Source organism: Acanthochromis polyacanthus, chromosome 20, assembly GCF_021347895.1.
Source record: "Acanthochromis polyacanthus isolate Apoly-LR-REF ecotype Palm Island chromosome 20, KAUST_Apoly_ChrSc, whole genome shotgun sequence".
Classification (NCBI taxonomy): domain Eukaryota; kingdom Metazoa; phylum Chordata; class Actinopteri; family Pomacentridae; genus Acanthochromis; species Acanthochromis polyacanthus.
In genome coordinates this window covers 13,391,122-13,403,666 of record NC_067132.1, presented here as the reverse complement: position 1 = coordinate 13,403,666, position 12,545 = coordinate 13,391,122, and the positions used below count along the sequence as shown (strand labels likewise).

The 12,545-nt window shown below is 40.5% G+C and overlaps 1 protein-coding gene across 1 annotated transcript in view; it reads left to right on the top strand.

Annotated features, from left to right (window-relative positions):
* Nucleotides 1-12,545, top strand: part of slc22a17 (solute carrier family 22 member 17) — a 32,269-nt gene continuing 19,724 nt past the window's right edge. The window contains 2 exon segments of the mRNA XM_022217742.2: nucleotides 1-491; nucleotides 3,135-3,665. Of these exon segments, the coding sequence (XP_022073434.2) occupies nucleotides 3,192-3,665 (474 nt within the window). The 5' untranslated portion in view covers nucleotides 1-491; nucleotides 3,135-3,191.

Sequence of the window (12,545 nt, the reverse complement as noted above, 5' to 3'; positions counted from 1 at the left end):
TCTCTCTGACGGACTTAGCCGATGTTTGCCGAAGTGAGCCGCCGGTGAAGCTGCTCCCTTTAAACAGGCTGCTCTCCGCAGTTTTTTCCAGCCGCTCTTTGTTCACGACCTGCTCCCTCAGACGCCTTTCCCCTTTAAGGTGATGTCGGACACAGCGACGCGTTATTTAATTATTTTGTGTCATGTCGGCAGGCAGAAACTTGGACCGAACAACAAAAGCCAGCGACGGTAGGAGGAGAGGAGTGTAGCATCCCCGGCGGGCATCATCACATGTCGGAGCGGCGGAGAGGCTAGCGGTCCGGTGTCCTTGCTCGTGTCAGCGGCCAGCAGTGGTTCTTCAGAGACTGTTTGTCCGGTACAGAAATGTCTGCCCGTGCAGCAGACTGGCACCGAGGCGCAGAGGAGATCCGGTGAATGCGGCGAAACTCGTGTTTAGGATGTTCGGCGGAGACCAGTAGGATTCGGGCTCACATTTAGCAGCGTTTTAACGGGTAAGTGAGTGTTTGTTTTGGGCTAACAGCAGCTGTGTGTCCCCGGGCAGGTGGCCCAGCTGCTCCGCCCTCCATCCCCGCACCGTCGCTCCACCGTGTCGGCGTCAGTCCTCCCAGTCCCCGGGTGTTACATTCCCTCCACGTCCTCTCCCTCCTCTCTTATGTAAGCCTGTGGGATTCCTTTTTTTTGGTGAGACTTCCTGGCCCTGTGCGGGGAGACACGGCTGGAGGAGGACCATGTGCACCGACAGAGGAGCACAGTGTGTTCACATTCCTGTTAGCAGGAACGCTGGTCTGAAAACAGCCCATTTCAGGGCTCTGTAGCCCGTTTAGACAGCAGCTCAGCCCTTCTTCTCTGCTCCTAAACATGCACAGCAACCTGACAGAGCCTGTGAAGCTTTGGTAGACACTATAAAAACCTGTGGGTCTGATACTAACCGTTATTCTCAGCAAATAATTAAGCAGCAAATCCTCTCATCTCAGAGGCTGCATGCTGGAAGGAGGACATGCTTGTGCTTCAAAAGTGAGCTTGAATGATTAAAAGTATTTTGTTATTCTTTTTTTCTCTCCCATGTGTCGACACTTACAGTGAGCACAGAGGCATGGATGTAGGTGTTGTTTTAACGTCATTTTTGGCAACTTCTGAGCATCAAAATCTTAATTTCTAGCATTCTGGTGATTTTTTTTTTTTTTGCACCAATTTGTGCCTTTTCTGCATCCGTTTATGTCGACAGCGTCTACATGCAAAGGAAAACACGACAGTCCTGCACAAAGAGTGGATGCTCCAGAGGTTTTTCAGGATAAAAGTTCTCAATATTAAGAGAGATGAGTAATCCAAACTCCTACCTGTTATCTGTGTTATGTTATTGCTCTGTATCTTTCAGGTTTACTCAGTTTACTCACTTATTTAAATGGAACTTTGGATGGACAGACTGAGATTATGCCCATAGATTTTTGTTCATTGTGTCAAAACCCATCATTGCATGAGCTCTTCTTATTCTGAAAAGGCTGGATGAAATTCCTGCTTAATGATTGCTTCACACTTGAAATAATCTACAGCATGTTAACACGTCAGAAGTTTAATTATTTGAGCTTTTACGCTGATTTCACACAGAAACATCTAAAGTAACCGTCACAGTGATGCCTTCAGGGTTATCTTGACATGCGACTGATGGAAGCTGCTGCTGTAGAGTTGCATCATGGGAAATGTAGGATGTCGTTTAACCGTCAGTGATTGATTTCCATTAAGCTGACGTGCCTCCTTGCTTCCCTCCCTCCAGTCTTTTCCTTTAATCCTACCTCCTCCCAGTGAGGTTATGACAGAGAGATGCTAGCAAATAAGAAATTTGTCCTTCTAGTTTCACTCATAACAGCGACGGTCACCGATGACGGCACAGCTGATCAAACCATCAGTTCAAAAACTTGATAAAGGAAAATGTAATCCATGTGTGTAACTGCTTTTCCTGATCTGTTTCTTTTTCTTTTTCCTCCTTATGTTTTTGTTTGAACCCGTTTCAATATTTCTGATTTATAGAAGAATATCTGAATTGTCTTATTTGTTTTTTTATTTACTGTGAACATTTTACATTCTCTGAAATGGGCAGGTCTCTTTTGAAAAAGAGATTTTTAATCTCGAGGGCCTTCGCGGTAAAATAAAGGTTAAATAAAAATAAAACCATGAAGGTGCAACAGTTTTGTGTTAAACCGCTTGATAGCAGACTTTTGCAGAGGATACACTTGAGGTTCCTCATTTTTCACTCCTTCCAAAGCTCGGCCTTCGTCTCCTTTAGGCGCATTTTAGTAATTGAAAGATCCTCTGTGGTTTTGAGGGGAGATGGATCACAGGAGGACGTGAGAAAGCACAAGATAGCATAATAAAAACTATCCATCATGTTTTTTTTTTTTGCATTTTTTTCAACAGACAATTAAGCAAAAAATCATCCTGGATTGCCATGTATTATTAGTGTAGTAGTCCTTATCCTGTCATTGGTGAGCAGATGGTCCATTTCTCCCTTGTTCCTCGGCGTTGGTCTTCTTTACTCCTTATCTTATTTGTCAACTGTTCCGTAACGTATATTTCATTCACAATTTTCAGCCAGTCAACTTGTGTTGGTGGATCTGGCGTGTACCACTTTCTTGTGATTGCTTTTTTACACGCTGCTAACAAGATTTTCAATAAATATTTGTCCTCTTTTACCACGACATTCCCTGTCATGTCACCAAAATACGGAAACATACACGACTTGGGTATGTCATATCCCAGAATTTGGACAAAGACAAGGTGGACATCTTTCCAAAATTAAACAGATGTTTTTATTGTTCTAGTGCAAAGTTGCTAGTTCATCAGTCAAAAAGAGGTTCGTCCAGCAGGTATTTTCCCACCCAAAGAAGGAGAACGTGTCACAGTAGGCAGCAGAGAGGTGTTTCTGCTCACAGCATTTATGGATCTCCTCAAATGTGTGAGTTAGCTGTGACAACATGCTGTGAGGACCTTGAGGCTGAAGCAGCTAAATAGCCTTCAGCTGTCACTTACTTCATTATTTACTCTTGTGCTTTTCCTGCCGTTACATGTAACAATGTCCTCCGTGAAACGTGTCCAAACAGGAACCATTTAACCACCGTTTTCCATGTCTTTGTTTGCAGAGTTTTCCCACAACTCTGCCAACCTTCTCCTCCACCTGCGCCTTCAGCCGCCCAGCGATGACATCCCCGGACTCGCCGCCGTTGGTCTCCCCGTCCCCATGCCCCGCTCCCCCTCCGTCCCTCCCCTCCTCCCCCGTGCCGTCCTCCCCCGCCCCGTCCTCCTCGTCCATCCCTGCGCCGCCGTCGCTGCCTCCCACGGGCGAGGTGATGGTGCTGGCGCTGGGCAGGAAGAAGCAGAGGGTGCTGATCGCCCTCTCCATCCTGCCCAACCTCTTCCTGGCCTTCCTGCTCTCCTCGGACCCCCTCATCACCCTCTCCCCTCACCACCACTGCCGCCTGCCGGGCCCCTTGCCGTCGCCGGAGGTGCTGAACGCCTCCCTGCCGTGGGAGAAGGGGGAGAGGCCCGGGGACAACGGGGCCCCGTCCCAGTGTAAGCAGTACGCCAACGGCAGCCAGTCATCTGTGGTGGACTGCGAGGCTGGATGGGACTACAACGTGACGGAAGGGCTGAAGAACAACATCGTTACAGAGGTACAGCTCCGGTCTGGGCTCGCTAATTATGGTCCACTGCAAAAACTCCACATCTTACCGAGTCTGTTTGTCTTATTTTTACTCAGAATGTCTCATCCCACTTGATTTAAGATAAATTCACTTAACAAGTGACATTTCAGCAAGATGGAGGGACTTGTTTTAGGACAACGCATCTTAGAAAATATAGATTTTCACGGTGAAACTTCTGATGTTGTTGACATTTTTTGGTGGAAAAAAAAAATATTAAAAAAATGTTTCTTTAAGAACATTCAGAAAAAAATCAACCAAAATCCAGCGAGTTTCGCTGGATTTTGGTTGATTTTTTTTCTGAATGTTCTTAAAGAAAATATTAGAAGCTTTACTGATATATATGGAATCACTTTAGATATTTTTAGGATTTCTTAGGAAGAATTTTATTCATTGTTGAAAATATTTATATATATATCTAACCCTAACCTTTTTTTTTATTTTTTACATTTTTATTTCTTGCCAAATTTGGGGATTTTTTTTTTTAAATAAAACTTTTAAGGGAAGCTTTTAAGGAATTTTCTTCCGAAAGATTTTGCAGTTTGTTTGTTTTTTAAATTTGGGGAATTTTTTGCTGAATTTTTGGATTTTTTTCCAGACAAGGAAACAATATTACAGGAGGGTTAAGACACCTAAGCTTGACAATCCTGGTAAAATAAAGCTTAAAATAAGTTTCCCCAGCTAATTTTGAGATCTCAGTATTCTTCACATCACATCTTATTTCAAGAAATCTTACCAAGACATTTTCACTCGTTCTATTGGCTGATTTTTTTTTCACTTATTTCAAGGTAAAAGTTCTTTGAAATGAGTTTTTTCCCCTTGTTTGGAGAGGGGCATGTTTTCCGGTGTCCTGGCCTAGTTGAGTGTTTCAGCTCTGTGTGGGAAGCCCAACTTTTTGTTTATGTATGGATTAAGGGTCTTAAAATGCTGAAAACTTTGTTTCTTTTTTATCCTGCATTTATCCGCAGCGAGGTCCTGCTGAGCATGCAGCCTCACTTTTTGCAATGCCCTGTGAAACTCTGATTCAGCTGCACATATTTGCTGTCACTAGTTGGACAAATGGTCTCCTGGGCGGCTCCTCTGAAGCTTTAAATGACCAAACCAGTGTTTATTTTTTCCATTTTTCATTCCATTAACTTCAAGTGTGCTTTTATGTTTTATTATTTTTGGTTACAAAGCATAACCATAAATAAGATCAGATTAATTAAACTCCACCAGGTTTTCTTTCATTCTCTACATGATGTGAACCTTCCTGGAGAGACTTGGCTCTTGCTGACAGCTAAACCATGATAACATTTAGTATCCTGTATTTATATACTTACAGGTGAAGTTGTGCTTGTGTTGGGACAGGAGTTGTTGTGAAAACTCTCTGGCTCCAGCTTCAGATCAGGGAGTTTCCTGATAACATTTTCCTACGCAGACGTCCTGTTTGGTGTGGGTAGTATTTATGTGTACAGGTCCAATGACTGACTGAGGTTAATCCCAGTCTGCTGATTTTTCCATACACCATAAAGCTGAACCACAGAACTGCACATAAAAAAACATTTTCGTAGGGCTGTTTATTTGTAATGTCTCGTATGCTCATCCACTCGCTCCCTGGATCTGCTTCGTTCAGTGTTTGTATCACTTGTCTGATAGTTGCTTGTACTTTACTGCCATTTAATTTAGAGATTTTCCTGCATAGAGAATTTTTTTTGGCAACTTCCCAAAGCAGTGTCAGCCAGTACCACGGCAAATACACTTGTTCTAGCCAGTTTTAGCCTTTGAGGCTTCATTTACTCAAGCAAAATATACATTATTGTTCCTTAAATGGTCAGAAAAGACCAGAAACTCAGGCACAGACACATCGCCTTTATTGTATGTGGACCGATCACGCTTATTGTGGAGTGTGGTCCCCCCTTGAAATGCTAATTATGAGCCAAGAAAATCCTCACTGAACCCTCTGAACCCAAGCAGTTCCTGGGTGTTTTCTTTATTTGCTCCTGTGTCATTTTTACTCACTGTGGGCTCATTTTTTCCAGCAGTATAAAGTCATGTAACTCCAAGGAAACAGCACAGCCGTGGCTAGAAGTAAAGAGAAAAGAAAGACGTCTCTGTGCAGTATGACACAGTGACCTTTAATCATAAAAGAAGAACAGGAAAGTTAGTTTTTTTTGATTGTTCATTCACAAACTGGAATCAGCACGTATACAAATAGAAAAAATGCTGGTTCTGCATGCTGTAGCTCAGGGCTGTCAAACTTATTTTAGTTCAAAGGCCACATTCAGCCCAATTTCATCTCAAGTGGGTCGGACCAGTAAAATCTCAGCTTGATATCCTATAAATAAGCACAACTCCACATTTTTCCTTTGTTTTAGTGCAAAAAAAGTACATTCTGAAAATGTTCACATGCAAGGAATTTTTTATAAAACGTGATGAACAACCTGAAATTTCTTAAGAAAAATATATTCAGTTTCATTTACATATTACAACTTGCAGATCAGTGTTTCTACAAAGGCGCAAAACATTTAGTGTCAGGTACTGAACAATATAGTATTTTACTTTATGAACAAAACGACAAAAGTCTGACAAAAAAAAGACAACCAAAACAAGACAAAATATTACGAAAATGAGACACAAACTGACAAAAACGAGACATACACTGACAAAAAACAAGACAAATGACTCGAAAACAAAAATAAAAAAAGAGACAAGAGACAAGAATTTGACAAAAAAAGTTACAGTGCAAGAAAACAATGGAGAAACGACAAAAATGAGACCAAAAATGACGAAAGTGAGAATCAAAACAACAAAAAAGCAGACAGCACAAGCGAGACAAGAAAGCACAAAACGACACAAATGATACACAAAACAACGAATAAAGCAAAACATAAAATGACAAAAATAAGACAAAAAACACAAGTGAGACATAAAGGAAACACAAACTGAGAAAAACGAGAAACAAAGCAACAAAAAAGACAAAAAACAACAATAACAGGGCAAAATATTACAAAAATGATACACAAAACAGCAAAAGAACAATGAACAATCTAGTATTTCACTTTATGATCATAACAACTTGTCATGGTTGAGAAGTTATTTTAAATTTACAGTTTTACAAATGTGTAATGTCTTTAAGTCTTCTCTGTAGTTTTTCCACTTTACAAATTCATCCCGCGGGCCACATGTTTGACACCCCTGCTGTACCTGTTTCACTACTTATTTTTAATTTACTTCCATGTTTGCTTCCTGTTTGCAAAGCAGCTAAAAAGTCCCTGAATTTTTGTTGTGTGACGGTTGGTAGCAGTAGAGTCTCTCATGACTTCCTGGTTTCGGTGAAGAGCACAGAATTATTTGTTTTTGACAAAATCTCGGTTTGTTCCTGGCAACTTTTAAATGACACACGTAGAGTACTTTTTTTTTTTTTTTAACAATTTACAATTTTAAGCTTAGTTTTGGTTACATTTCTTGATGGAATACGTGCCAGAGATGAGCCAGTCAAGAACTATTAAAGTTAAAACCTCAGGGATTCTTTCTTTAGTTGCAGTTTCTAGCAGTGATAAATGGTGTCACTGGTGATTCTTTTCCTTCTTTCAAACACACAATGGTGAGTTTTTGGAGCTCACAGAGTTAATTCAATTCCCAGCTCTAATAGAAATGCATTTTCACCTTTGTTAAGACGTCAGAACACTGTCAGACCTTCATTCAGCTGCGGCTGTGAGGAGGATTGGGATGGCGAGAAGGATAGCACACGCTGACCCTTTCAGAAATGTGGGATTAATCTACGTCACTAAAGTGTTGGAGGGAGATTTCAAGGTTACCAGAGACTCGTTTGAATTGTCAGAGGTCAAAATCTGTTTCCGGATCTTGAGTATTATGTGGCAAAAGCAGCAGTCCAGTAGCCTAGCCGCGCTAGACAACCCATGGCAACGAATTTAATTCTCTGCCAGGGTGGGTCTAGTTACCCTCCATAAGGCTCGAGGCTGGATTCTCCTAAAACTGGCCGGACCAATCACCATGAAGTGTAGAGTCAGAAGGCGGGCGTAACTAAGTGACGACAGAGGCGTGACGATTCTGACAGAAACAACCGGCGCACAATAAACAGTTATCTTTCGACTCGGCTTTGGCCACAGCCCTTAAAGATTTGAAGTTAAAATTCAACTTGAAAGATAAACAAAGGACGGCACTGAAGTGTTTCATTGAGAAGAAAGACGTATTTGGACTTATGCCGACGGGATATGGCAAATCCTTAATATACCAGTTGGCTCTGCTGGTTGGGAAGCTAATGGGACTTAGCCACAATCCGCCGGCACTCTAGGAACCACGTCAGCCTATTCGTTGCGCTGATTGGTTGTATACCTACCCAATTGCTGCAGAGTGATTTGATAGACAACCTTTTAGCCTGCCTCCGTCCCTGTCGAGCGGCCCTAGACCCTTGTGCCTTCAGAAACATGGGTCTAGCGCGGCTAGGCTAGCAGTCCAGTTGTGGTTCATGTAAATATCTCTCCTTGTACTGCACGTTGATACTTACCTTTGTCCACTCGGTCCTGCAGTATTCTTTTGAGTTATTCATTAGACTTCCATTCAGCCGTGAGAGGAGGAGTACCTTGACACAAACTTGTGATTTGAATTGACCTGATGGTTGTGAAGGCAGCTTGGATAACGCTCAGTGAGTCATTCACTAATGTGTGCTTTACTTACGTCACTGTGTCGACCTGAAAAGGCTGTCAGAGGAGCATGCCTGAAATGTCAGAGATTGCTGAAAGAGAACAATCCCTGGTTACACCCATGTTACCTCTGAGATAGAGAGACAAATAATCGTGTTGAAGTAAATGGAAATACGGCACAGAATGAACCCTGAAAGTTGAGCCTTGGAATATTATTAAAAGCAATTTAAACTTAATGGGATAAAACGTGCACAAACACAGGGATGGTTTCTTTTTAAAGTCTGCCTCGTGGCTATTTACAAGCATGAAGTGAATTACATGTGTCGTTTGCTTCAGTGCTGTGAGGATTTGAACCTGAAGGGCACAACTCCAACCTTTTAACTTCAGCTTGTTTCTCGCCTTTATCAATTTCTGTTTAAACGGCATTCAGGCTGGACGGAGATCAGCTGCAGAGAGAGAGCGGAAACCTTTGGTGAATATGATATTACCTTTCCTTTAAATAGCCTTTTGTCTCCTAAAAACATCAGCAGTATTGGCAGATTTGAAAAATAGCCCAGTATCAATAGCTTCAGGTAATTTCTCTTCCTCTAAATAAAAAAATCGATTAAGGTTGCTGATGGAGCTTTGGTTTGTCTCTGAAATTCCAGATTTAGGCCTGATTTGTAAATTTGTACACTGGAAAAAATGCCCTTCTCACAACAAGAAAAGAGAACTTATTTTCAGGACCTTTTACCTTGAAATAAGTGACAAAATCTGCCAATAGAACAAGTGAAAAATGGGTTGGTACGATTTCTTGAAATAAGATATGATATGTAGAATACTGAGATCTTAAAATTAGCTGGGAAAACATATTTTAAGCTGTATTTTACCAGGATTGTTAAGCTTAAAGCTGCTGTCCAGAGTTTCCCTTTGTTTTCAATTTATGTATAATTTTTAACAAAGCTTAAATGTGTTAGTCTAGTTCGATACTATAATATAAAGTTAGTATAACGCGATATGAAAATTTATTCCTGAGCTCCGCCTTCCTCTCATAGACCCCCATGTTATTCCAAAAAGCGCCGGTTGCTGCCGACCAATCAAGTTCGAGCTTCAGCTTTGTCATGCTGTCAATCAATGGTTACGCGCACAGCAAGCAAGCCCATGCAGAGGTGGGCGAGCTACGCACTACGCAACCGCGCGCACATTCGTTTTGCTTGTGGAGGAGAGAGCATCAGGGCTCAGCAACTTCCAGAAAAGTTACCAATCCCACGGCTTGTCAGGCCAAGAGACTGCAGGACGTTTTTTGGCTCGGGGTGCTCGCGTCGCTCCCCGACCACAGCCTCCATAGCCCGGCTGACGGCTTCGTTTAGATGCCCGACCTCTGGAGGAAGATGTTGGGGCGTCTGGGACATACTCTTCGTCAGAGGAGTCATGCAATTCTGAACTCTAGATAGAAATAAATAAACAATGTAACACATATACACGCGTAAATGCACTAAGTTTGATAAACAACGTCATCGAGAGGGATACACGAGTGTAATCACATATTGAAACTTTACTTGTTCGTCCTAGCAGATTCATGTTATTTTGGTATTAGGACAAGTTAGACTCAATACAGAATTCTAACATAATTCCTTTATTATTTACTAAATGTACTAAATGTAGAAGAGTGGAAAACAGCAAAACAGGCGAGATGCTGCAGCACTCCGGGCATTTCTCTCTTGTACTGCGCGCGTGCACAAATAAAGGGGCGAAATCAGAGGGAGGGAGGGTGGGACCACCAGCGTTTTGGGAGACGCTGCGATTCAAACAGCAGCTTTAAGTGTCTTAAAACAAATCAGACATGTTAAAAAAAAAGCAGTTTTTCACTCCAAAGTTGATTTGCTTTCATGTAACTTCCTAATTTGAGATGTATTATTTTGAGTTTTCTTGTAAAATTCAACTCAAAACAAGATCATTTCAAGATTATTTGACTTAACAAGATACTTAAGATGCATTGTCTTAAAACGAGTCCCACCACCTTGCTGAAATGTCACTTGTTAAAATCTGGATCCATGGATTTGTTAAACATTTCTGTATCATTGTGGGATAGCGGCACGGCGTCACTGTAACCATGACAACAAGTGAACACTACATCAGCTGTCTGCTGACAGTTACATGATTGTGATCCTACTACAAATCCTCCACTGCAGACTTATTAGGAATCTGTCGGAAATGATAGAAGGAACAGTTGATTAAATTGTGGGGCTGTTTGAGTCCCATCAATTTCTGCCGCCCGCTGTGCATAACGTACACATGCATAACACACGCCTGCGCTCAGCTCAAGGTCATTTTGTGTGTGGTTACATCTATATTAAATGGACACATTCTATAGTGCCGCGATTTCTGCCACCATTTTTTTCCAAGATTTCAGCCGGAAATGAACAATTGAGCAGCCTTGGTGGAGTACTGTGCTCTGAGTGCTTTTCTTGTTTCAAAGAAGTAACCACCCAACTCGGTAAACAAAACGTAAATAAGACATTATACCTCTAAGAAATCCAAGTGTATTTTATTCTAAACTCAACAAAAACATTTCTTTTCTCACTCTTCTCTCTGAAAAGTGTGTGTAAATTAAATTATTTCGTTTATTCATTGCATTTTAGGCAGTCTTTGGCAATGAGTTTATTATGCGTATTGATGCAAATATAATTTATCGCTCACACGCTAGAAAACAACCAGTCAGTGTTCTCTGCTTGTTTTGGATAATCTTTTTTGAGATCAGGACACCAGCATGACAGCAAAGAAATGCTGCATTCATGTGCACGCTGCTTGACGTTTTGACTTTGCATGGTCATGGCAAAAACATGCATTTCCTTTTGAGCAGCGTTTCACTCTCACACCGCTGGACCGGTCTTGTTAGTGTCTTTAACAGAGTCCAGACAGCTGCTCAGGTTTATTACAAGCTGTTCTCTCTTTGGTCTGCATGTCTTGTTTTATTTCTGTCTAAGGATGTGAGAACCACACCCAGCCCTCCAGTCCGTGGTATTAGGCCAGGTTGCTTGTAATCCACCCACACTGCTGCAGCGAGCTGAACATGCGCACGTAAATGCTGCCATGCAAAGAATTTACACTGGAAAAAATGCCCCTCTCAAAACAAGAAAAAAAAAACTTATTTCAAGGAACTTTTATCTTGAAATAAGTGAAAAAATCTGCCAGTAGAACAAGTGAAAAATGGCTTGGCCAGATTTCTTGAAATAAGATCTGATATTTAGAGTCTTAAGATCTTAAAATTAGCTGGAAAAACTTATTTTCAGCTATATTTTACCAGGACTGTCAAACTTAGGTGTCTTAAAATAAGCCAGATATGCTAAAAAAACAAACAAAGAAAAAGTTCACTCAAAAATAGATGTTCTCTTTCATGTAACCTCCTAATTTGAGATAGATTAGCCCTCCTGCTGTCTTCTTTACGGCACCAAAAAATATAGTTTCCCTGTCTGAGAAAAATCCAAAAAATCAGCAAAACAATTCCCCAAACTTCTGAAAGTTTGCAAAACTTTCAGGAGGAAAATTCTAATAATTCCTTAAAAGTTTTATTTAAAAAAAATCACAGAAATTTGGCAAGAAAATTCTTGTAAATATTTTCAAAAAATGAGTAAAAATCTTCAAAAAAATCCTAAAAATATTTAAATGATTAAATGTATATCACTAAAACTTATAATCTTTTCTTTAAGAGCATTCACAAAAAAAATCAACCAAAATCCAGCGATTTTTGCTGGATTTTGGTTGATTTTTTTGTGTGAATGTTCTTAAGAAACATTTTTGACATTTCTTTTTCCACCAAAAAATGTTTAGAGATTTCCCAAAAATGTTGAAAATGTGGACATCAGAAGTTTCACTGTGAAAATATATTTTATTTCCACATTTTCAAACTTTAAAACGGGTCAATTTTGACCCGCAGGACGACACAAGCGTTAAAATAAACCAGACGTGCTAAAAAAAATGGCAGTTTTTCACTCAAAAATAGATTTTTGCTTTCATGTAATCTCCTAATTTAAGATGTATTAAACTGATTTAGAATTTTCTTGTAAAATACAACTCAAAACAAGATAATTTGAAGATTATTTGACTTAACAAGATATTTAAGATGTGTTTTCTTAAAAAGTCCTGAAATGTCACTTGTTAAGTGAATTTATCTTAAATCAAGTGGGATGAGACATTTTGACTAAAAATAAGACAAATAGACTTGGTA